This window comes from Nicotiana tomentosiformis, chromosome 5, assembly GCF_000390325.3.
Source record: "Nicotiana tomentosiformis chromosome 5, ASM39032v3, whole genome shotgun sequence".
Lineage (NCBI taxonomy): Eukaryota > Viridiplantae > Streptophyta > Magnoliopsida > Solanales > Solanaceae > Nicotiana > Nicotiana tomentosiformis.
In genome coordinates this window covers 88633996-88660405 of record NC_090816.1, presented here as the reverse complement: position 1 = coordinate 88660405, position 26410 = coordinate 88633996, and the positions used below count along the sequence as shown (strand labels likewise).

The 26410-nt window shown below is 40.0% G+C and overlaps 3 protein-coding genes across 3 annotated transcripts; all 3 read left to right on the top strand.

Annotated features, from left to right (window-relative positions):
- Positions 1–10517: 10517 nt before the first annotated feature.
- Positions 10518–11108, top strand: LOC138892749 (uncharacterized). The gene has a single exon (XM_070176485.1). The coding sequence runs from the start codon at positions 10518–10520 to the stop codon at positions 11106–11108; it is 591 nt and encodes a 196-aa protein (XP_070032586.1).
- Positions 11109–12257: 1149 nt separating this feature from the next.
- On the top strand, positions 12258–12788 carry LOC138892748 (uncharacterized). The gene has a single exon (XM_070176484.1). The coding sequence runs from the start codon at positions 12258–12260 to the stop codon at positions 12786–12788; it is 531 nt and encodes a 176-aa protein (XP_070032585.1).
- A 2151-nt stretch (positions 12789–14939) lies between these two features.
- LOC138892747 (uncharacterized) lies at positions 14940–16607 on the top strand. The gene is made up of 2 exons (XM_070176483.1): positions 14940–15404; positions 16221–16607. The coding sequence occupies exons 1-2, from the start codon at positions 14940–14942 to the stop codon at positions 16605–16607; spliced, it is 852 nt and encodes a 283-aa protein (XP_070032584.1).
- Positions 16608–26410: the final 9803 nt, after the last annotated feature.

The following is a 26410-nucleotide window of genomic DNA, read 5'->3' as shown; positions in this document are numbered from 1 at the left end:
GATGATTTGTTTGATCAATTGCAAGGCGCTAAGTAGTTTTGAAAGATCGATCTCAAATCTAGGTATCATCAGCTAAGAATCAAATAAGAAGATGTTCCGAAGACAGCCTTTCGGACCAGATATGGCTATTCCGAGTTTCTCGTCATATCTTTTGTCCCAACCAACGCACCAACAACTTTCATGGATCTGATCAATCGAGTATTTAGACCATTCTTGGATATCTTTGTGATCATATTCATTGACAATATTTTGCTGTACTCTCAATCGGAAGCAGAGCATGCAACACATTTGAGAAAGGTCATACACACACTCTAGGATCACAAGTTGTAAGCTAAGTTTTTCAAGTGCGAGTTCTGGCTATGCTCGATGACCTTTCTTGGGCATATAGTATCCAGTAAGGGTATCAAGGTGATAGTCAAAAGATCAACTTCGGCCCACAACTCCTACCGACGTATGCAACTTCTTGGGCTTAGCCATTTATTACCGAAGGTTCATGGAAAATTTCTCATCTATTGCTGCTCCATTAATGAAGTTAACACACAAGGCAGCTAAATTCCGGTGCACCGATATTTGTGAGAAAAGCTTCCAAGAGTTGAAGGCACGTTAAATTCGGCACCAGTTTTAACTCTTACTAAAGGACCCGAGGGGTACGTCATATATTGTGATGCCTCCAGAGTGGGCTTGGGCAACGTACTGATGCAACACGATAATGTTATTGCATATGCTTCAAAGCAGCCGAGGAAACATGATCAAAATTATCTGACCCATGATCTGGAGCTAGCAACTGTCATTTTCGCTCTAAAGATATGGCGTCACTATCTGTACGGAGTTCATGTTAACATATTCACCAATCACAAGAGCTTGCAGTAAATATTCAAGCAAAAAGAGTTGAATTTGAGGCAATAGAGGTGGCTCGAACTGCTAAAGGACTATGATGTGGATGTTTTATGCCACCCCGGCAAGGCAAACGTTGCGGCTGATGCGTTAAGTCAGGAGTCTATGGGCAGTCTGCGACATGTGGAGGAGCAGAAGTTGGAGATGACTGAAGACTTGTACCGGTTGGCAAACCTAAGTGTACGATTCCTTGATACCGGTGACGGAGGATCCAAAGTTCGAAAATTGCTGAGTTCTTGTTATTAGCTGAAGTAAAGGCACAAAAATTTGATGACCCAGCCTTGGTGAAGATAAGAGGAAGCATCCCCTTTCAAAATAAGCAAGTGTTTGAGTTATCCAAGGACGGGTTCCTTAGATACAAGGACTGACTACGTGTACCTGATGTCGGGGGACTATGAGAGAAGATTATTGCAGGGATTCACCAATCTCGCTATTCCGTTCATCGGGGGTCAACCAAGATGTACCACGATCTTCGACAACTATACCGGTGGAACGACATGAAGAGGGACATTGCTAGATAATTCGCTCGGTGTCCAAATTGCCAACAAGTTAAGGTTGAACATCACAAACCGGGAGGGTTACTGCAAAACATAGGAATTCCAACCAGGAAATAGGAAGTGATCAATATGTATTTTGTTACTAGACTACCACGATCACGCCAAAGATCTAATTCCATACGGGTAATCATAGATTGCCTCATCAAGTCATCTCATTTCGTACCAGTAAAAACTACTTTCTCGGTTGAAGATTATGCTAAGTTGTATATCAAGGAAATTGTTCGACTTCATGGGGTTTCGGTTTCCATCATATCAAACAAAGGTGCCCAGTTTAAAGCGAACTTCTGGAAATAAGTCCACAAAGAATAGGAACAAGGATCAACCTTAGCACGACTTTGCATCCACAAACATATGGTCAGGCCGAGCGCACTATTCAGAAGCTCGAAGACATGTTACGAGGTTGTATTTTAGACTTCAAGGGAAATTGGGAGGATCATCTACCACTCATCGAATTTGCTTATAATAACAACTACCATACTAGCATTCAGATGGAACTATATGAGGCCCTATATGGATGAAGTTGCAAGTCTCCTATCTACTGGTTAGAAATCAGTGAAAAGAAGTTATTGGGTCCTGACTTAGTGCAACAGGATATGGAAAACTTGAAAAAAATTTGAAACCGATTAGTAACCACTCAGAGCAGGAAGAAATCTTACTCAGATAACCGACGACAAGATTTGGAGTTCGCTGTGGGAGGCTGGGTATTCTTGAAGGTGTCACCTATGAAAGGCGTGATGAGATTTTGTAAAAAGCGCAAACTCAACCCTCGGTATATTGGGACATGCCGAATTATTCATAAGGTCGGCCAAGTGTCATATAAGCTTGAACTGCACCCCGAACTGGAAGCAGTGCATCCGGTATTACATGTATCTATGCTTTGAAAGTGCTTGAGAGATCCATCCCGCATCACCCCTATTGAAGATATTCAAGCCATAGAAGATCTATCCTACCAAGAAGTTCCGGTGGCTATTATAGATCATCAAATCCATAAGCTGGGAACAAAATAAGTGGCTTCAGTTAAATTACTTTGGAGGAACAAAAGTAAGGAAGAAATGAGGTGGGAATCTGAAGAATATATAAAATCTAAGTACCCCCATTTATTCCACACTATGGGAGGAAACAATAAGACCACCATGATGGGTCGCGATTCAACATTTGAGGATGAATGTTCCGGGGGGGGGGGTGATGTTACACCCTACACATAAAATGAAGCTTAGTAAGTTTGACCTCTGACGCGGCCAATCGGCCGGTGACACAGATTGAGATAGAGGGGTCAAAAGAGGATGACACGTTTCAGTAGGCTAACGCCAGCTGGCTTGCTAGGTATTGTAACCGGGTCGGGGCGACCCATTATGAATATGGAACCGACATAGTTTTCTATGCTTGGTACATGTGTATGAAGGCAATGAGGCTCATTCTCTAAGAGTATCACTCACTAGCACTCACCCAAAGCGCTCTCAAATCTCCTTTTAATTTTCAAATAGACTAAACTAAGTCAAAAGATGGTTCTACTAGGATTTAGCTTGAAGAAACTTGGATCATTGCTGTAATATCTATCATCTGGTGGTATTAATTCTAGATATTCATTAGTGGAAACGTTACCCACAATAGAAGCGTAGTTAGTTCTTCAACAAGGTATGTAGGGCAATCTTTCTTTCTCGGCATGAGTTAGTGTATATCTACCCTTCCTTCTAAATGATTCCTGCACTGTAAGGTTTGGTAGTTCTAAGCCTTTCTCAATGACACTGTTCTGTCCTTGTACATTCTTGCTGGTAGCATTTATTTCAAAGTCTATTGTAAGGCCCCATAAAATTTTACCTAAAATCTAAGGTTTTGGGTTGCTTAGTGCATCGAGGAGTTGAAGGAAACAGTTTTTAGAACATGGCAGTTCTGCGGTCCACCATGCAACCGCAGAACCAGTATACGACCACAAATCGGCCTCGGATTGAAGCAGGAAGATTTGCCAAATTTGAGGACCATTATACGGCCCATTCTGCGACCGCAGAACCATTTTGCGAGACGTAGATCCCATCGCAGATCCAAGATGAAAATTTTCGGAAAGAGGTTCTGCGGTCCATTATGCGACCGCAGAATTGGTCTACGAACCGCAAACCTGTCGCAGAGTGTAGTAGAAATGCCCAGTTCTGGAGGGCCATTATGCGGTCCATTTTACGGACCATAGAAGTGTTATGCGGTTGCATATGCAACCGCAGATCTGCATCGGGGCTCCATTTTTCCAATATTATAACTCGACCCCCATATATGCAACCGTAGATCTGCATCGGGGCTCCATTTTTCCAATCTTATAACTCGACCCCCATTTCATTTATCTAGCCTAAGGGTTCATTTTTGGAGGATTACCTGACATTTTAGAGAGAGGGGAGTGGTCTAGAGTGAGAGGGGAAGTTCCTAAGGTTATTGTTTACTAATCCTTGCTCAAGTCTTGAAGATCTCACAAGAAAAAGTCACAAAGTCTTCATCCAAGAGGTAAGGTTCCATACCCTAGTCTTCAATTTTGAGTTTGGGGTAGAAGATGGATAATGGGGAGTGCAATTCTTAGGTGTGGCGGTATTATCTATTCATTCTTGTACCAACAAAGTGGTAAGAAGGTTGTTGAGCTAGAAAAGGGTAGATATTGGGTTGGGGATGAAGGAATCCACCATATGCGGACCTTGAAACCTTAATGCACACCTAGTGTTTGATAAAATGCTCAAATGAGCTGAAACTATGATCCCCTTCCTGATTTGTGTTCAATTTTGCTATATCTCTAAGAATTCCGGAACATTGTAGTAATTTAAAAAGCTCGAGGCGAGGTATGTTGGCTAAACTTCTCTCTTAGAATTGAACCCCACAATATCCTTGTAAGTCTCGAGTTGTTAATTATGAATTGATTATTCCGAATAAGCCTTGTGTTGAAAGCTATATGTTCAATATGTATTCCAATATTTTTTTTTATGTTATATTCTATTTGAAAATGTGATTGAAGCATGGAGCAAAATGACTAGCAATTGAAGCACGAGTTAAAATCATAAACGAATGACACACCACTTATTCTTGAAATACTTTTTCCCAAAAGGGCAATACACACTTTCAACTCATGAGTATGTAAAAAAAAAACTCAAATCACATTGAAAAAATTTATAAAGGAGAACATGGTGATTTACGATTGAAACACGAATACAAATCAAATGCACTAGTTACAACAACCATGGCCACGTTTTACATATCACTCTCATTTCTTTCACTTTCAAGCATATTTATAGATCATCATCAATAAGAGCATTTGGAATCAAGGCCTTAAGCATAAATATGAACAATATGGGTCTTAGGCACATTTAGTTTTGTTTTACAATTGGGTATAACAACTTGCAATTTAAACATGATTTGAAATCATACTATCTCGACATATTGGTCACACTAGGATACATTCACGACAGAGAACACAAGATGATAGGAGAATTTGGTGCACATATTTAGTATATATCTTTCAACACAAGCTTATTCGGAATAGTCAAATATTTACATATAAGGAATAAGTCGGAATATGGGAATTAGGAACTTGGGCCAACCATAGTTGAAACATACGGGAACATCACGGAATTCGATTATAAGAGAGAAGTTTAGCCAACATATCTTGTTTGAGCTTTTATCAAGTTACTACAACGTCCCAACACTCCTAGAAATAACAATCTATAAAAAGATAGCAAAAATCAGATAATAATTAGAAGGACTCTCATGGTGTAACTCTCTTAAGAATTTTGTCAAACACCTGTTATGCAAAAATCGACTACAAGGCTCTACAATGGTAATCCCTTCCTCCCTCAACCAATTTCAACAAGAAACTACCCAAAATGGTTCAACAACCCCACATACTATCACCTAATGTCACATGCATGGACTATCTCCAACCCCACAACATAGTTAAACCCATAACCTCTTGCATGGAAGTTTAGTAGAAGGACTTACCCAGATAGATGATGATCTAGTGAGTGGAATCCATGATTCTTGAAGATTGGGGCAAGAATGGTTGATTAGAATGGCTAGGCCTTCTCCCCCTCTCTCTAAAATAGTCACACTTCTCTCTAAAATTGACAGATTTTTGCTCCAAAATGAGCCCCAAGGGCTTTTAATTAAATTGGGGTCGGGTAAGAAAATTTCCAAGAATGACCCTCGAAGTCAATTCTGTGGTAGCAGAATAGATATGTGGCCAGCAGAATAGATACGTGGCCAACAGAATGGTTATGCGGCCAACAGAATGGCCAAAACATGATTTTCAAATTCTGGGTTGGGTCTGGTCCATTCTGCGATGCAATTTCGCGGTAATATAATCATTATGCGGCCAGAAGAATCATTATGATGCCATGAAAAATAGTTTTCAAAATTTGCCACTTTTATGTTCCACTCCGCGGCGGATCTGCGGTCCGTAGAGTAATTCTGCGGTCGCATAATGGACCGCAAAAATGCCATGTTCTGCAACAATTTTCCTCGAACTCCCCAATGCATTGCACAATCCAAAAAGTCTGTACGGCGGATCATTTTCTTCAATCTTCAAACATATTAGCCTACCTCGGCACCACAAAATCTTAAATTCCTTGGCGAAATTTTACAGGGCCTTACATCCTCCCCCCTTTAGGAACATTCATCCTCGAATGAGGAGTAGAGTCCGTCCAAAACATCCAACATAATCCATCCCTTCTTTCACACACCTCAAGGCTCCAAATTTTGACTAAATCCCAAAATTTTCAGAAATTTCAGCAGAGTCTCCCCTGTAATTGGGCCTATCCACCTACTAGAGTAACACCAAAACCACCCTAACAACACCTCCATAACTCAATAAAGCATCAAAATATATATACCAACAATACCAATATATATATATATCAATAATACCAACCTCGACATTACATGCACTAAATTAACAAAAAGTGGTACCTTGGAATGAACTGTACATATTTAAGTCATAATACGTATAAAGTACCTTTCGAATCATAACCATTTGGCCGTACAAACAATTGTTGATACCCAATTTTGCCCTAATATTTTCTCGAATAGTATATATACTTTAAAAACATCATTTGGCATCATTATTTAGTTACAAATCTATACAAGCATTTTTCTATTATTTTTCATAATCTTCAGAGCTTTAAAATTGGTTTTCCTGCATTTAAATTACTTGAATATTTTTTAATTACTCCTTTCAATTATTTTGTGATGACTTAATTACCTAAAACTATTATTTTGCATCTATAATACTTGCTTCAGATATTTACTCTATTTTTTATAATTACATAAGTATTTTTAGGCCATTTGCGCAATCTTGCAATAATAGCCTGTATTTTACAATTTTATTGCATTTGTCATTTTATTTAAGGTCAAAATAATATCTTACATTTTTATAATCTTTTACAATTATTTTAAAATATTACTTTGCATAAATAACCTTTTTTATAATTTATTTAATTATTTTATTAAATTATTTTCCCTTAATTTCCTATTTTTAAAATCTGGCCAAAAATAAGGATTAATTTCGGACCAATAGGCCCTTGGCCCAATAACCCAAGCAGCCCAAGCAACCTAATGAACCTACCCGGTCCAAAACCCTACCCAGCCTGTTTAAATCTCAGCCGTTGATCAATTTGATCAACGGCTCACAACACTCCCCTCATTTTCCTTATACTCCCAATACCCCAAACCCTAGAGACAAATCCCACTACCCGCCGCCTCTAAACTCTCTCTGTCTCGCCTCTCTCTGAAGAACCCTAATTGCAGCCCTTCACCAATCCCTCTTCTAATCCCGTTAGACATGAGATTCACCTGTTATTTACTTACCATATCCATGTTCCTTCTTCACTGGTTACCTCTTTGTGGTATTACATAGTACTTGCTCTATTTTTGGCAAAGTACAAATCTTCAAATCAAAGGAAATCAGTTCTAATCATTGGGATTTAGACAATATTTCATCTAGATACATTTATATCAAGGCTATATGGGTCCGATTAGCCAAGATCTTCGGCCAATTTTCGATTTCTCTAATCTGACTTTAACTGATTTTGCATGTTATTATTTCCTTATTTATGTTTATTTTACAGTATTTTCTTGATTTGTTTGTTTGATTTCTACTACTATATAAACCCCTCCCCTTTCCCCTTTGAAACAAACTGATTAATTACCCGGATTCATTAAAAAAATCGAAGCTATTACTCTATTGTTCTCTTATTCTCTTCTTCTATACTCTGGTTCTTGGCCGGCTGAAAGCCAAGGCCACCGGAATTCGATTTTCATCTTTTCTTGGTGCGAGCAATGCTCGGGGTTCATTTGAAGCCCCTAGGAACTTTGACGCACTAAGAATCTGGGTTCTTGCTCTTTGTTGACATTCAGAGCACTGTGGAATTTGTTCTTTCTTTTTGTCTGCTTATTCAACTGATAATTGGTAAGTCTCTTGGCTTTGCGATTTCATTCTTCTGTGTTATTGTCCTGCATATTCACGCCTCTGAATTTCATGACCTAATGTGTTCTTAGATGATCTCTATGTGTAACTTTGCTAGCATTAAACTTGTCTTATGATCTGAACCTCTTTAGCATTTGATATTTACCTAAAATTTCCAGTTTTTGAGAGATGTTATTTCAATATGCTTCCCTCGAATAATTTAGACCCTCTTAAGTTCATTTAGCCTAATGTTTTGGCACCTGAATGTTTACATTTACTATTTGACATGAGTTTTCATTCCTACTCTATTCTGAATTCTTGTAATGGCTGACTTGCATTTGTAATGCGTTCTAATCTATGTTAGGAGGCTTCGCTAAGCTGCCATGGGATACTCCAGGGTTATTAGTGCCAGAGAATCGCACCCCTCGCGGTTTTCTAAAAATGCTAGGTTTCAAGAAAAATGATGAGTTGCTTTGTTTGAAGAAGTCAAACATCCCATTTGAATTCCTTTATGAGCGTTACGGGCACAGTAATTCATATCGTCTTCATCATGACGAACTTGCCACTACTTCCTTAAGATGGTCGTACCACCGAGTTTATGTATTCATCATTTGCTTCTTCGGTTTGTTGCTATTTCCAATGAAAGGGGAAATATGGTCCTAGCTGAACTCTACCGCGCTCTAGATCGGTGCAAGCAGGGGTTCAGACATTTTGAAAGTTGTAATCTATTATTGCAAGTCTTGTTATTGGAACACTTTTAGAAGGGAAAATATCGTCAAGATATTCTGTGATGGCCATTGAATGACTACATAGCTTACCACCATCCAAAGAAAATGACATTCATCCCAGATAGGTTCGCACAGCCCGGAAGTGCTGTAAGTTGGGTACTTTTCTTCAGCAATCTGACAGACGAGAAGGTACATTGGATGTTTGAGTGGTTTCCTAGCAGTGAGTACATCATCAGGTCGAGGGATACTACTCATTTGGTATTGACTGGGTTGCGAGGCATTTATCCCTATGCTCCTATAAGGGTAATGAGACAAGCAGGAAGAAAACAAGTAATACCTCGGGTTTCCAACATGGTCCAGTACAAGGCATATTTCAAAGGGGACATCATTCCTTTCAAGTTCGAGGCGTAACATATGTGGAACCAGAAAGTCATTGTGGAAAGAGAGACTATCGAGCCAGATAGGTACCATGCCGGTTATGTGTATTTCTATCCATCATAGTTGGTAGATGATGTAGTGGGAGACGTCAAGCCAGTGGTCAATTTGGAAAATAGGATCATCGATGATGCTGCTGAGGCACAGGTCAAGTATAAAAGGCTTCGCAAAAGGGTTTTTGAGTCTGAAGCTAGATATCTAGAACAACATAAAGTGGACATGGAGGCAATTAATAAATGGAAGGAAATAACCACTAAGTCCACCGAGAGATTGGAATATCTAGAACAAGGATTGATGGAGCTTGAGGGAAAGATGAGAAAGAGGCTTGCGGATTGTCATAATACAGATGTCAGCGAAGGAGGGCATCTAGCAAAAGCTTATTTATTGTTGGATATGCGTGACCTGGGGAACCTAATTGATGGAGTCAAAAGAGCCAATCATGGAGAAGGTCCCTCAGGGACCAAATAGATTTAGCAAATGATGTTCTTTGCTATTTTCTATCTTAGTTTAGATTTCGATTGTAATAAGGTTAAACGCCATTAGTAACTTCATTATTATTGTCGATTTAGTAAAAGTTTGGCTCGTTTTCACATTAATGAAATGACGCAATATTGGCATCAATTTTCTCCAGGTCTATGTGTCGCTTAGGCCTACCTCGGGCACAAGGAGGTCCCCAATTAGGACGCAAATTCTTGCACGATTTTACAGAACATGTTTAAATACTGCAAACATTCTTTCAAATATCCCTTACTGACTTGGTTACCTTTTGCTTTTTTCTTTCTTTTGATTATTACCATTCCCCAAGGTTGGTTCGTGCATACTAGCATCATCTGCAAATCATACTAGATCCAGAGGTCCTCCACCTCCTTCTCCACCAAGTGATCCTAAAGGCAGAAGCAAAGGGAACGGAAAAATGGATGATTTAAGCGGTATCAGAAAAGACAATTCTACAATGGCAGAAAATGTTGAAACTTCAGATGGCCGAAGTACTCCGACACATAACGAATTGGTCTTATGCCTAGAACAAAAATCCTGGAGCTACAAGGAGAACTTGAGCAGGTCCGAAACTTGGCAAACCTTTCCCTCACCCTGAACGTCCCTCATATCAACCAACAAAATCCAAATTCCCAAAACCCGGCATCACCCCAAAACACACAAAACCAAAATCCACCGCCGAATCCTCCCACACCACATCAATACACCACACCTCCTCAGAACCATAACCCTCCACCAGTACCTACTCCTCAACAACACCACCATCATCTGACTCAATACCCGCAAACCACCACTTATCACACTCCCCAGAATGCACCACAACCTACTCATGATCCCCAAAACTCAACCAATGACCACCTTCATGCCCAGATTCCCGGAGCTCACCAAAGTAATCCCATATATGTGGAAACTTTACCCCACACCCCAAAATAAACCTTATATAAATCGGAATCAACTGAGAGGGATTCGCTCATCAAGAACATGGCGGAAGAACTCAAGAAGCTCACTGGAAGAGTTCATAGTATCGAAGGTGGTAGGGGCATTGAAGGTTTGAACTACGAGGACTTGTGCATTCAACCAGATGTAGAATTGCTGGATGGTTACAAACCTCCCAAGTTCGAAATGTTCAATGGAACCGGTGATCCGAAAGTACATCTAAGAACATATTGTGACAATCCTGTAGGAGTTGGAAAAGATGAACAAATCCATATGAAGTTGTTCATGAGAAGCCTTACAGGAGATGCTTTGTCTTGGTATATTAGTCAGAACCCGAAGAAGTGGGTTAATTGGGTGAGCATGGCATCAGACTTCATGGACCGATTCAGGTTCAACATAGAAAATGCACCATACATTTTCTACATTCAAAATCTCAAGAAGAAACCAACGAAATCCTTCTGCGAGTATGCTACTCGATGGAGATCTGATGCTATAAAAGTAAGGCCAGCACTTGAAGAAGAACAGATGAATAAGATCTTTGTCAGAGCTCAAGACCCGCAATACTATAAAAGGCTAATGGTTATTGAAAACCATAAATTCTCTGACATCATCAAGCTGGGAGAAAGAATAGAATAAGGGATCAAGAGTGGAATGGTGACAAATTTCGAAGCACTACATGCCACAAATAAAGCCTTGTAGTCCGGAGGTATCTCGAAAAAGAAAGAAGTGGGTGCTGTAATGGTGGCCTAGGGTCCTAAGTCTCCTCTCACATACCAAACACCTCCACCCACATACCAGCCCTCACCCCCCAGATACCAACAACCTGCCACCACCTACCACGCCTACAACACCCAACCGGCATATTATCACTCACCACTACCCGCCTGCCAAAATTACCAAAAACCAAGACCAAACGTCGACCACAGACCACCCAGACAATACACTCCAATTACTGAACCCATAGACCAACTGTATGAGAGGTTGAAAGTTGTTGGTTATGTCACTCCTATTCACATTGTTGCTATGGAAAACTCTTCTCAGTGGATTAACCCAAACAAGACATGTGCCTATCACTCAAGCATGAAGGGCCATACCATTGATGAGTGACACACTCTGAAGGACAAGATTCAGACATTGATCGACACCAAGGTCATATAGGCAAAAGAAGTCGCACCCAATGTTCGTAAAAATCCTCTCCCAGATCATAGAGGTGAGGGAGTGAATGTTATAGAGACCGATGAAGAATGGGATCCAGAGGGGTCAATTGGACTTATTCGGGACGGGGATGATCCTAAAACATCTCCAGTCACCCTCACGCCCATTGTGGTACAAACCCAAGCACCGCTTGAAGTCGAGGTAACCGCACCAACACCGTTTAAAGTTGAGGTAACCACACCCTTCACTGTGATGGTAGCACCCACATCATATTATAAGTCTGATGCTATACCATGGGATTATGTTACGTAAGCGAGAAGGAAAAGAAAGGCAAAAATTGAAGAAACAGGTGCAGCACAAGGCATGACTAGAATTGGCAGGGTTTATATACCAGAGCACTTGGAAGGAACAAGCAAAGAAGCTGCATCTAAGCCACCTATTATTGAGACTGGCCCTAACAACCTTTGGAGAAAAGTACAAGCGAGAGAATACTCTGTGGTTGATCATTTGAACAAAACTCCCGCTCAGATATTTATCTTGTCACTGCTACAAAACTCTTAGACACACAGGAATGCCCTGATGAAGGTGCTGAGTGAAGCCTATGTACCCGCCAACATCACTAGTGGGGAAATGGACAACATTGTCGGGAAGGTACTGGAAAGCCACAAAATCACCTTTCATGAAGACGAGCTGCCACCAGAAAGACTAAGTCACAACAGGGCACTATATATCACAGTGCAATTTGAGGATAAATTCATCGTCAGGGTCCTGATAGATGGGGGTTCGAGTCTCAATATATGTCCACTGACCACTTTGAAGAGGTTGGGTAAAGGCTTGCACGAGATACGAGCAGGAAGAATGAATGCGAAGGATTTTGATGGATCTCAAAGAGCCACAATCGGAGAAATTAACCTCAGCCTACAGATGGGCCCAGCCTGGTTTGATGTTGAGTTTCAAGTGCTGGATATATCTGCTACCTATAATCTATTATTGGGACGACCCTGGATACATGCCGCTGGGGAAGTGGCCTCTACTCTGCATCAGGACGTAAAATTTGAATGGAACCACCAGGAAGTGATCATCCACGGAGACAAAAGTAATCCCATTTATACCATTCAGACTGTTCCGGTCATTGAGAATAGGAAGAAGTTAGGTGGATAAACATACCATCGCATTGAGCATGTCAACGCAATTGAAAAGGAAACATTTATGGAGCAACAAGATCAAAAGCATACTGCTATGGACAGGGTATGAACCTGGCAAGGGTCTCGGCAAGAATCTCCAAGGGATCACCAAACCAGTACAGCCGAAGCGTCATGGTACAACTTTCGGACTTGGGTACGAATATACTTGGAAAGAGTGCCAGGATTGGTTGCCACCATGACACAGTCCTTATTATCTGCTGGGACAACCGGTACCACATTTGCACCAGACATTTCATCAAGCTGACATGACGTGGGGGTCTGAGGAAGATGAAGCTTTAGCTGGCATAAGGAAGCTGTTTCTGGATGACGAAGACATGGATTGCAGTGTGATAATTGAGGAGGAGGAGGAGGAAAACCTTACCATTCAGACCATTGAAAAAGGAGTTGTTCTCAAGAATTGGACTGCTACACTATCTCGGGCCCGTCGAGTTCCTGGGTAGCCTTGCAATCAGCATCAATTATTTTAAGGCAATTTTTGAGCATCTAAGACATTTTCAGTATTTTGTTTTGAACATATTTTGTTTCGAAATAATTTCTCGAGTCATTGAGCCGTACTTGTTGACGTTTTTCAAGATTTTATTAATGCATTGCTATTTTTAGTATTTATTGTTATTCTTTATATTTTCTCTCTACAACATTATTATTACCTATCCCGATGAGCCTACGACTGTGACATGTAATGAGGCAATGCGACATAAGGATAATGATTAAGAGGATATGGAAGACGACATAATACATGAGGAAATTGTTAGAGAAGTGGAAAACTTTGAAAACAAGCCTAAGTCTAATTTAGACGAGACTGAGACAGTTAACTTAGGGGACTCCGAAACGGCCAAGGAAACATGTAGAAACATTCACCTATCACCATCAGAGAAGGAAGAGTATGTCCGATTCCTAAAAGAGTATGAAGATATCTTTGCATGGTCCTACGATGATATGACTGGTTTGATCATATCCATAGTAGCTCACAAGCTACCTACCAATCCCATGTGTCCACCGGTAAAATAGAAGCTCAGAAAATTCAAGCCGGATATAAGTTTGAAGATAAAAGAGGAGATCACCAAGCAAATCAAAGCCAAGGTTCTCAGCGTGGTTGAATATCCGACTTGGTTGGCCAGCATTGTGTCAGTTCCGAAGAAAGATGGGAAAGTCAGAGTGTGTGTTGATTACCGAGACTTAAACCGGGCGAGTCCCAAAGATGATTTCCCATTGCCCAATATACACATACTGATCGACAACTGTGCCAAGCATGAACTTCAGTCCTTTGTGGATTGCTTCGAAGGGTATCATTAGATCTGGATGGATGAAGATGATGCTGAAAAGACAGCCTTTATCACACCATGGGGAATGTACTACTATAAAATGATGCTGTTTGGTTTGAAAAATGCTGGAGCCACTTACATGAGAGCCATGACAACCATTTTCCACGACATGATACACAAGGAAATAGAGGTGTACGTGGATGACATCATCATCAAATCCAGAAGAAGCACAGATCATATAGCAGACTTGAGAAAATTCTTTGATCGGCTTCGAAGGTACAATCTGAAACTGAATCCTGCAAAGTGTGCCTTTAGAGTCCCTGCCAAAAAATTATTAGGATTCATCGTCAGTCGTCGAGGGATTGAACTGGACCCGTCAAAGGTCAAAACTATCCAGGACTTGCCACCTCCGAAGAATAAGAAAGATGGGATGAGCTTCTTAGGGCGTCTCAACTACATCAGCCGTTTCATAGCACAATCAACCATGATCTGTGAGTCGATCTTCAAAATGCTGAAGAAAGATGCTGCAACAAGCTGGACTGAAGAATGTCAGAAAGCCTTCGACAAAATCAAGGAGTATTTGTCTAAACCACCTGTTCTGGTCCCACCAGAACCAGGGAAACCTTTGCTGCTTTATTTGTCCGTACTAGATGGGGCTTTTGGTTGTGTTTTGGGCAACATGATGGGACTGGAAGAAATGAGAGGGAAGTATATTATCTGAGTAAGAAATTCACTCCTTACGAAACCCGGTACTCTTTGCTGGAGAGCACCTGCTTCGCTTTGACATGGATAACTCAAAAGTTGAGGCATTATTTCTATGCATACACCACAATCTCATATCAAGGATGGATCCGCTGAAATACATCTTCCAGAAACCCATGCCTACGGGAAAGTTAGCAAAATGGCAAATATTGCTGAGTGAATTCGATATCATCTATATAACTCTGAAGGCGGTCAAAGGGCAAGCGTTGGCAGATCATTTGACAGAAAATCCTATAGACGGAGAATTCGAACCATTGAATACGTATTTCCCCGATGAAGAGGTATCATTCGTAGGAGAAGATATCACCGAAGCATATGATAGTTGGAGAATGTTCTTCGACGGAGCTGCAAAGTTCAAAGGAGTGGGTATCAGAGCTGTCTTAGTATTAGAAACTGGACAACACTATCCGGTATCTGCAAAACTCAGGTTTCCATGTACCAACAAGATGGCAAAATATGAGGCTCGCATCTTGGGACTCAGGTTGGCCATTGACATGAATGTTCAGGAGTTGCTGGTGATTGGAGATTCCGATCTTTTGGTGCATCAGGTTTTAGGACATTGGGCTACCAAGAACACCAAAATATTACTATATTTGTATTGTGTACAAGAGTTGATCAAGAGGTTCACGAAGTTAGAGTTCAAACATGTTCCAATGATTCAGAACGAGTTCGCAGATGCATTGGCCACTTTATATTCCATGATACAACACCCAGACAAGAACTTTATCGATCCTATCCCAATAGGAATTCATAAACAACTTACTTATTATGCTCATGTTGAAGAAGAAAGTGACAGAAATCCGTGGTTCCATGACATCAAAGAATACTTGGCAAAGGGAGAGTACCCAGAACACGCAACTCATACTCAGAAGTGCACACTCCAAAGGTTAGCCAACCATTTCTTTCAAAGCGGAGGAATTCTGTACAGAAGGACTCCAGACCTGGGATTATTACGGTGTGTCGACGCCAAGGAAGAATCCAGATTGCTTGAGGAAATACATGCCGGAACCTCCGGACCGCACATAAATGGCTTTGTCTTAGCCAAGAAAATACTAAGAGTAGGATATTTTTGGATGACTATGGAAACAGACTGCATCAAGCTTGTCCAGAAGTGTCACCAATGCTAGATACGTGTTGATATGATATGAGTGCCACCCAATGAACTCAATCCAACAAGCGCACCCTGGCCTTTCTCCGCTTGGGGAATGGATGTCATCGGTCCAATCGAACCCACTGCTTCAAATTGGCATAGGTTCATTCTAATGGCCATAGACTATTTCACAAAGTGGGTTGAGGCCGCATCTTACAAAGCCATAACTAAGAAGGTCCTCACAGATTTTGTTTGGGATCGCATTATTTGTCAGTTTGGAGTACTAGAGTCAATCATCATCGACAATGCCGCCAATCTCAACAGTGATTTAATGAAGGCCATGTGTGAAACTTTCAAGATCAAGCTTAAGAATTCCATGACATACAGGCCACAGATGAATGGAGCTGTAGAAGCCGCCAATAAAAACATCAAGAAGATACTAAGGAAAATGGAAGTCAATTACAAACAATGGCACGAGAAGCTGCCATTTGCTTTGCTCGGGTATCGTACCATGGTTCGCACATCAACTGGGGCAACTCCTTACATGCTGGTCTACGGTACTGAAGCAGTTATCCCTGCCGAAGTAGAAATCCTTTCTCTTAGAATCATACAAGAAGCTGAGCTCAGCGACGAAGAATGGGTGCAGAGTCGATATGAATAATTGTCTCTCATCGATGGAAAAAGAATGAATGCGGTATATCACGGTCAACTCTACCAGAATAGAATGGCAAGAGCTTTCAACAAAAAGGTCAGACCAAAACAATTCACACTGGGGCAGTTAATGCTAAAGCAGATCTTCCCACATCAGGACGAAGCCAAGGGGAAGTTCTCACCCAACTAGCAAGGCCCCTACATGGTTCATCGAGTACTAACAGGAGGAGCACTCATACTTGCATAAATGGACGGAGAGATTTGTCCAAAACCTATCAACTCAGACACAGTCAAGAGATACTATGTTTAGGATTCTTTACATTTCTTCACTTGATATAACTGAACTACGCTTGACCTAATTCCCGTTTAAGAGGGGATACGTAGGCAGCCCTATGGGTTCGGTCACATCTTAATAAAATCTTCATTTTCCCCACGATCAGAAACTGGGGCAAGATCGCAAGTTCAGCCAACTTCGTCATATATGGAACAACCAAAAGTATTGTTAGAAGTATGCATTTAAACTGGGGAAGAATTTTGAGGGGGCAAGGAGGTTGCAATGTCTCTAAAATGTGTCACAGTCACCGGTTCATCTAAATTATTTGATGTCGCATACTACTACATTTCAAATAAATATATTTATTAAATGCATTGCATATTTTTCGAAATTTGTTTCTATGACAGCCAGATGTTACCGAGGGTAACTCAAACAGGATCCCAAAATAGGAGTAGGGGCCGAGCAAGAAGACAAAAGCACAAACCGACCTTCCCCCCATAAAACTCACGATTTTTCTTTGGATGCAGGCATGATAAAATAACATTATCTGCAGATACATCAAGTCACTACCTTCATGATGACAAATTACTTAGCGCAAACACCTCCAACTAAGAAATACTTTACTTTCTCACCGTCACTCATCGTTCTCTTGCATAAGGCTAAGCATTGCCTTTCTTCGCATGAGACTAAGCATTGTCTCTTCTTCTTGCATGAAGATAAGAATTTCTTCCCCAATTGCATAAGGCTAAGCATTGCCTTTCCCTGCATGAGACTAAGCATTGTCACTTCTTCTTGCATGAGGCTAAGCATTGCCTCCCTAATTGCATAAGGCTAAGCACTGTCTTTCCTTGCATGAGACTAAGCTTTGTCTCCTTTCTTTGCATGAGACTAAGCATTGTATCCTCTCGTTGCATGAGGCTAAGCATTGCCTCCCTTATTCCATGAGACTAAGCATTGTCTCCCTTAATTGCATGAGACTAAGCACTGTCTCCATGAGACTAAGCATTGTCTCCTCTTCTTGCATTAGGCTAAATATTGCCTTTCCTTGCATGAGACTAAGCACTGTCTCCCCTAATTGCATGAGACTAAGCATTGTCTCCTCTTCGTGCATAATGCTAAGCACTGCCTTTCCCTGCACAAAACTAAGCATTGTCTTTCCTTTTGGCATAAGGCTACGCATTGCCTTTTCCTTGCATAAGATTAAATATTGTCTCCACTACACTACCTAAAACCTAGAACTATCCCTCTATTCACCTAGGGCTAAGCACTGCCCTCATCTTACACAAGACTAAGCCTTGTCTTGTCTCATCTTCGCATATGACCAAGCATCATATTTTTGCATTTCATGGGCTGAAACATCGCCGTCTTGTCCAAAGGCGTCATAGTCCGAAGGCATCATCCATATAGCCGGCAGACACCATGCCATGGCCCGAGGATCTCTTAATATTGCACATCATTATTCAAAGGCATCATCGTCCAGAGGCACTATCCTCATAGCCCGAGGACACCATTTCATGGCCTGCGAATCCTTGTCATGTGCTTCATGGCCCAGGACGTCATGTCTAAGGATATCATCCTCACAGTCCAAAGACAACATTCATGGTCTAAAGGGAATTTGCATCATGTTTTAAATTTTCGCAATAATCTATATATATATTCGCATGCACCGTGTTTTAAGTTTTGCAGGTAATCCAGGAGGTAACCGTTCTACAAACGGGAGCAATCTTTGCTCCGGTTTCCGTTCACAACGTTCATATCCTTCAATTGTTTCAAATGTAACCGACCACCAGCAATTGCCCACTTTTACTCTATCACCGTTCAGATATTTGCTCTGTGATACATCCGTAACATTTTAGATTCACATGCACGACTCCGCATAAATTCATCCGATACTATCCTACCCAAAAGAACCCTCTCCGAAACATACAAACACTCCTATAACAACTCCATCAGTTTCGTTCACCATTAGGTCCAGAACTACATACGGCCTGATAGTCGTAACACTAGAGATATGTAGGCAACTCAGGAACTAGGGTTTGGCCCCATTTTTCAAATCACATCATTCCTCACTCAATTCGGCCAAAATTGGTCATCATTTTCTTTACCCGACAACTCTTTCATCATTCCTGGGTAAAGAGAGGCAGCTGTTGATACCCAATTTTGCCCTCATATTTTCTCGAATAGTATATATACTTTCAAAACATCATTTGGCATCATTATTTAGTTACAAATCTATACAAGCATTTTTCTATAATTTTCCACAATTTGCAAAGCTTTAAAATTGATTTTCCTACATTTAAATTACTTGAATATTTTTTAATTACTCCTTTTGAATTATCTTGTGATGAATTAATTACCTAAAATTATTATTCCGCATATATAATACTTGCTTCAAATATTTTGCTCTATATTTTATAATTACATTAGTATTTTTAGGCCATTTGCACAATCTTGCAATAATAGCCTGTATTTTAAACTTTTATTGCATTTGTCATTTTATTTAAGGTCAAAATAATATCTTACATTTTTATAATCTTCTACTATTATTTTAAAATATTACTTTGCATAAATAGTATTTTTTATAATTTATTTAATTATTGTATTAAATTATTTTCCTTTAATTTCCTATTTTTAAAATCTTGCCCAAAATTAGGATTAATTTCGGACCAATAGACCCTTGGCCCAATAACCCCAGCAGCCCAAGCAACCTAATGAACCTACCCAGTCCAAAACCCGACCCAGCCTGTTTAAATCTCAGCAACACTCCCCTCACTTTCCTTATACTCCCAATACCCCAAACCCTAGAGACAAATCCCACTACCCACTGCCTCTAAACTCTCTCTGTCTCGCCTTTCTCTGAAGAACACTAATCGCTGCCCTTCACCAATTCTTATTCTAATCCCGTTAGACATGGGATTCACCTGTTATTTACTTACCATATCCATGCTCCTTCTCTACTGGTTACCTCTTTGTGGTATTACATAGTACTTGCTCTATTTTTGGCAAAGTACAAATCTTCAAATCAAAGGGAATCAGTTCTAATCATTGTGATTCATATAATATTTCGTCTAGATACATTTATATCAAGTCTATATGGGTCCGATTAGCCAAGATCTCTAGCCAATTTTCGATTTCTATCAACTAGGGTTTACCTAATTTTTCTCTAATCTGACTTTTACTGATTCTGTATGTTATTATTTCCTTATTTATGTTGATTTTACAGTATTTCCTTGATTTGTTTGTTTGATTTCTAGTACTATATAAACCCCTCCCCTTTCCCTTTTGAAACAGACTTTTTAATTACCCGTATTCACTAAAAAAATTGAAGCTATTACTCTATTATTCTCTTATTCTCTTGTTCTATACTCTAGTTCTTGGCCGGCTGAAATCCAACGCCACCGGAATTCAATTTTTAACTTTTCTTGGTGCGAGCATTGCCCGGGGTTTATTTGAAGCCCTTGGGAACTCTGACGCACTAAGAATTTGGGTTCTTGCTCTTTGTTGACATTCAGAGCACTGTGGAATTTGTTCATTCTTGTTGTCTGTTTATTTAACTGATAACTGATAAGTCTCTTGGCTTTACGATTTCATTCTTCTGTGTTTATGTCCTGCATATTCACGCCTCTGAATTTCATGACCTAATGTGTTCTTAGACCATCTCTGTCTGTAACTTTGCTAGCATTAAACTTGTCGTATGATCTGAACCTCTTTAGCATTTGAGTTTTACCTAAAATTTCTAGTTTTTGAAAGATGTTATTTGAATATTCTTCCCTTGAATAATTTAGACCCTCTTCAGTTCATTTAGCCTAATGTTTTGGCACCTGAACGTTTACATTTACTATTTGACATGAGTTTTCATTCCTACTCTATTTTGAATTCCTATAACGGCTGACGTGCATTTGTAATGCGTTCTAATCTATGTTAAGACCTTCACTATCAAATATGACTTACTTCCCCTGTTAATGTGTCCCTCAGCATATCTTTGGTCTGCATGATTCTGTAGCCTCAGTGATTATTTGGGACCTTTGGAATGGCTATCTTAATTTTTGTTTCCCTACCATGTTTGACACTGTTTTGCTTCACGATGTAAGTTAACATGTCTGTCTTTTGATTTGCGATGGATACTTAGCATAATTTGGACCCTTAAGCTTTAAACCTTCTAAGTTAGTGCCCTACTTAGACTTGTTTGTTATTATGCACCTTTGTATGCTAATCTTGTAATCTCAGGAAACTTGATTCTCCTCTTACTCTCTCAATATGTTTTCTGCCAATATGTTATTTCTTGCTAAGTGTTAAACCTGTAATAGCAACCTGCCTCTAAGTCGACCCTCTTAACTTGCATGTTCTGTGTTTTAAGCAACTTTTCTATGTCTGCTTTCTAAAATAAAAGTGCATCTCTCCAAATTCTGTCCCTTAATCACTGTTCTCTCACTCTCATTGGTTACCTACACTATTCTAAATCTATCACTCTTGGCCGGCTGAAAGACAAGGCCACCAAGACTCTCTCTATTGACCTCCCTAGTGTGAGCACTGCTCGGGGTCCATTTGAGACCCTTGTGAACTCTGACACACTAGTATTTGGGGTTCGTTGGCCACTCTCTTTACTACTGAGACCTTAGTTGTCTCTGACACTCAGTTCTTTCCTCATTCTATCTACTGAATATGCAATCTGCTTTGTTTAAGTGATTTCTTTGTGATTCAATGTTTGGGTGGTATGATCAATCTGTGGCTGTTTGGTTTGGTTTATATTCCTCTATGGTTTCTGGGCTATGCTGATGAATATAGTCCCTTGTAGGGATCTGGGTATGCTATTTGTGAAGAGAGCGTTTGTTGAAAGCCTAGGCAATACTGGGTATCTCCTTTTGGGCCTGCTATAGGCCTACTGTTTTTGCTTGTATAATATTTTGTAATTACATTCATCATTGGGTCTGTAATGATTTTTTAATAAACAATTGGGGTGTTAGTGAAATCTGGGAAATAGGCATACTATAATGTTTGCATGAAAGGGTAGAAAACATGCATATAGGGTTCGTATGATTTACTTGTTATTTTATCCAACCTGTCATATATGCTATTCAATTTCCATGTACACTGGTAGAAATCATGCCATTAGGAGAATCACACACTCACACAACTTGTCTACTATCAAGGCACAAGTGCTTTATTTATTCCTATGTCTACTGCCATGTGCTACTAGACAACATGCCTATAGGAAACAAATGTCAATAACCATTCCTTCAATAACTGCATCATATTCATTAGATACCATGCCTATAGGATTATACTAGCTTATGTTCTATTGATCTTCATCTAGAAATCATGCCTATAGGACTTTAATTGGTTAATTTTCTATTGTTATCATACTGCTCACCTAAAAAACATGCCTATAGGGTCTAAGTATAAAAAATCAGTTTCAATCGTTAATTGTTAGAAATCCTGCCTATGGGGTATTACCACTCGCTTTAAAGTGTCAATACTGAATTTTCAAACACTGTTTCATTCCTTAGCCATGCCACTATTAGAGAGCTTGCCCATAGGATCAAACACAAGTAATTCTGAATATTTTCGATGGTTCTCACTGCCCCCTACTGCGTGAATCACCTAGAGATCATGTCTATAAGCTTAAAGTGGCGTATTGCATCTGAAACTGCCTGCACGTTTGAATCCAAGGTCATATAGAAACCATGTCTATAGGGCTTAAATGGCTTTAGTTTGTCTCAGTTCTGAAACTGTCTAGCGCCTAATATGAGGACTTGTTTTGCGTGCTTTTGTTGTTTAAGTGTGGAGGCTAACTTGAGCCCCTAACTGTCCTTACATGAAGTCCAATTTGTTTTGTATGTCGCCTAATTTTATCATTTTGAGCAGCCTAAGTAAAGTCTAGAACCAACCTTAAATAGAGGTCCAATGCCTCCTGGACCATAGGTACGGGACGGGCAGTACACGCATAGGACACGACTTAAAATTGAATTAGAGCACTTAAGTAAACAATTTTAACATAGTAATCGGGTAGTAGGAGATGATAGTCTGTGCCCGCTGAATAATATGAGTAATTCCCTACCTCAAGGGAGTTGCGAAGTATTATTTATGTTGCACGGGATGATCCTTTAGGCTAAAAAACTTAGGACCCCCCCCCCTCTTCTTTATACTTTTAGCCGTCTAATATAGACCGCTTAGTTATATCCTTGTAATCCTTATTTTTCATTGTGTTATAGTAAATTTCTTTGACCCTTACACTCTTTGTTTATCTTGCCTAATTATAATCTACATAATCTTAAGTTCGGCCGGGACCCACAATTGTGGACCTTGAAGAGTGCCTAACACCTTTTCTTTGAGGTAATTTGAGCCCTTACCCGATCTTTGGTGGCGTTGACTAGTCAAACAGAGTTATCTACATAATAGGTGCCCTAACGCACCTCAAAAACCATTAGGTGGCGACTCTTCTTCTTTTAGCACTCTATTTCCCATCCAAAAGAGTTGTCACAACGTCGAAACTCGCTTTCGCGAGAAAACAGGGCTCGATAAAAATTGAGAATATTTGCTTTACTTTGACGGAGGAAATCTCAACCTCCGAACTTATCTAACAAGGATGACAATTAGGTGCCTCTCATAAGCCAATTATCCATTAAATTTACCTTTGTTAACGATTCACATAATATCTTCATGGAGAAATCTGGGGAATAACTCGTTCACTTGCTTCAACTCTAAATCTCTACGTCAAACACCTAAATTAAACTTTTGGCAACCTTCAACAATTATTCTACGATGTGTTAGAATGAATATGGCTATAGAGTTTCCTACCCACCATGTTTGATCATGGAACGATGCTTTTTTTTTTGGACATGTTTAAACCAAAAACTCTCGATAGATTTACTACAAATGGGAACAACGAGGTTCTAGATTTGGATGGAATTATTCAAGAATCCATCAATGTGTTGAGAAAGGCATTTTGGAAGGCTATATCCTAAGAGACATGAAGGTTAATACCCACAGCGCTGGCATGGTTAATCATTGTGATGACATCCTTAATTCAACAAATGAGGTATAGAGTTAACTAGTACACATGGATAATGTGGGAACTATGTACATGATCCTAAGATGTAAAAGAAATGAGCCGTTTTAGACATGGGATACATGATTGGGAGGATAAAAACATTAGCATCAGTTATTCTTGGGAGACGATGAGCTATGAAAGGGATAGTAACAATTAGTTTATGAAACATGTGTCACGTTCGCCAATGGTAATTATTAATGAGAAATAGACAAGTACTTGACACCAATTTCCTCCTTGAGTGTAGGGAAAATTAGTTTAATTTGAAATGAGAAGGTTCTTACACCATGAATGTGATAGAAGTTTCAAAATACACGATGTTGCATTACGCTCTTAATAGTATTTGACACCATGAATCTATGCCACAAGCCCACGAGGTTGGAAAAAAGGTTGAACACTTGTGAGATTATTATCATTCGGACAGCTTAACCCTTTCCGATAGTTGATCCTATATGAGAGGACTAGAGATATGACAAAATTATCTTTCAAATCAATATGCTCATGATATGTGCCAGAATCTGGAACATCCACCTGAAGTGGGGAGGGAATGGCTGCGGTAAGGCTTCTTAACTTCAACCATACACGAGTGAAACCATGTAACTAGGACACCTCAATATTGGGATTAAGTCATGCATTCGGTCTTGACGGAGAGCCTATTAAGGATCCTTATGAGAAAGGAAGTGTTACAACAAAATATGGAAGGATGCGATCTCTCATGGTTATCCAACAAGTATCGGGAAACTAGCACAGTGAATTTACTAACTAAGGAACACAGTCAGAACACGTTGTAGAGGTGTAAGGAGAAAACAAACAATAGATATTCCTACGACGAATTTGTAAAAATCTAGGAACAAAGTGAGTTACTCACTGAGGCATGATCTAGTTGGACATGAAGGTTATATTGAGATGGGCTAACAATAGATATTCCTACGACGAATTTGTAAAAATCTCAAATTTCGAGAAACTTTACGCAGACAAGTGACCGTTTCAATTGACATGTACCCATATGATAGGTGCTGAGACATGCTCTTTTGTTACTAGACAATGAAAAGGGTCTATGATAATATTCACAAAGGAGTAAAGTGACTGCTCGAACCATAGTTGCCACATACAGAGTAGAGAGAGAGAGAGAGAGGGTGGCTCAAGAAATATGTCAACACTAGGCTGGCTGCCTTAGGTTAGATTTGATACCACATAGGTAAACATTATGACGGTGCATGCATAAGCACAAGTGAGTAGATGTTATCCATTTGAATTAAAAGGTTTTGTAATAAATTCATCAGGTATAGTCCATTGTTGAGAATTTAGGGAAGCAAGTGGGAAGTATTAGCCTAGGGTTATAACTCAATTCCTCAAGATATTGTAAGTAAGAGAATTGTGATAAAGTGGCTTCACGAATAATGCATCTTGTTAAGAGTAGGTACATGCAATGTTTTGTGATTTAGCATCTTGTTAAGATGATATTTATGTAGGCTCTTCAACACTTAACGCAACGAGGATGAGGTCCACTAAACTGACTCACCTTACTGACTTGATATTTACCCTTTTTGCATACATCACAATGATCGCCCTTATCCTTCCTCCAAGACTTCAAGGTGGGAGTAACAATCTATGTACCGGTTTGCTATGTGGGACTTTAGAATTGCCCAAGCCTTCCACCCCTAACACGTTCCTAAGCATACTCACAACACGACGCCAAATGTTCCTTCATGCGTATCGGGCAGATCGGGATGGGCGTACCCAACCTAGGGCATTTATTTTCTTCTTCTTGTGCCCCCTCTTTCCACAACCATAAAATATTTCAAGAGTCATCCAACATCTCCCCAAGTGGTGCTTCTTACAAATCAAACAATCTGGCTTATTAGTACCAACAACCCTCTTTCGTTTCGTATCTGCTCCCACCACATGATCCGATGGCGCAGTAACATTAATACGATCAAGGACACTTCCCCTAGCAACTAGTTCTTTCAATCCCTCCTCGCTTCCTCGAACTCGTGTATTACTCATCTGGGAAAATGAGACATGACAAGGAAATTAACTTCCTATCTTGAGCTCTATCGCACGATCTGGAGTACCAAAGAAGGGTGACATTCCTAAATGTACAAGTAGACTCCTAATTATAAATGTGGTTCACAATACACTGATAATAAGGACACTACTAGACATGGATCCGAGACATCCTAGGACACTTTAAAACCTTAGGTTCTGATACCAAGTTTTCACGCCCCGAACTCGGGGAGCGGACCGGTGCTCAACCGAGATACCCCGGTCAAGCAATCCTGTACAATGCCTCCTACCCAAACTCACCCATGAATAAAGAGAAGATATATTTAATTAATTAACCATTTAGAGGATTTCATGAACAACACAAATTCCATTACCATTAGTTGCTTCATTTATAATTTGAAGTGGATCATGTGATACAATTACAACATATCTGGTTTGACTCTTCCAACACAATTATACAACCCACACCATGTCTACGGAGCCT

Excerpts from the sequence above, each read along its gene's own strand:
- LOC138892749 (XM_070176485.1), top strand. The coding sequence starts at position 10,518 with ATGGCGGAAGAACTCAAGAAGCTCACTGGAAGAGTTCATAGTATCGAA.
- LOC138892748 (XM_070176484.1), top strand. The coding sequence starts at position 12,258 with ATGGACAACATTGTCGGGAAGGTACTGGAAAGCCACAAAATCACCTTT.
- LOC138892747 (XM_070176483.1), top strand. The coding sequence starts at position 14,940 with ATGGATCCGCTGAAATACATCTTCCAGAAACCCATGCCTACGGGAAAG. Across the intron at positions 15,405-16,220 it reads CCGATCTTTTGGTGCATCAG|TTTGGAGTACTAGAGTCAAT; the intron begins GTTTTAGGACAT and ends ATTATTTGTCAG.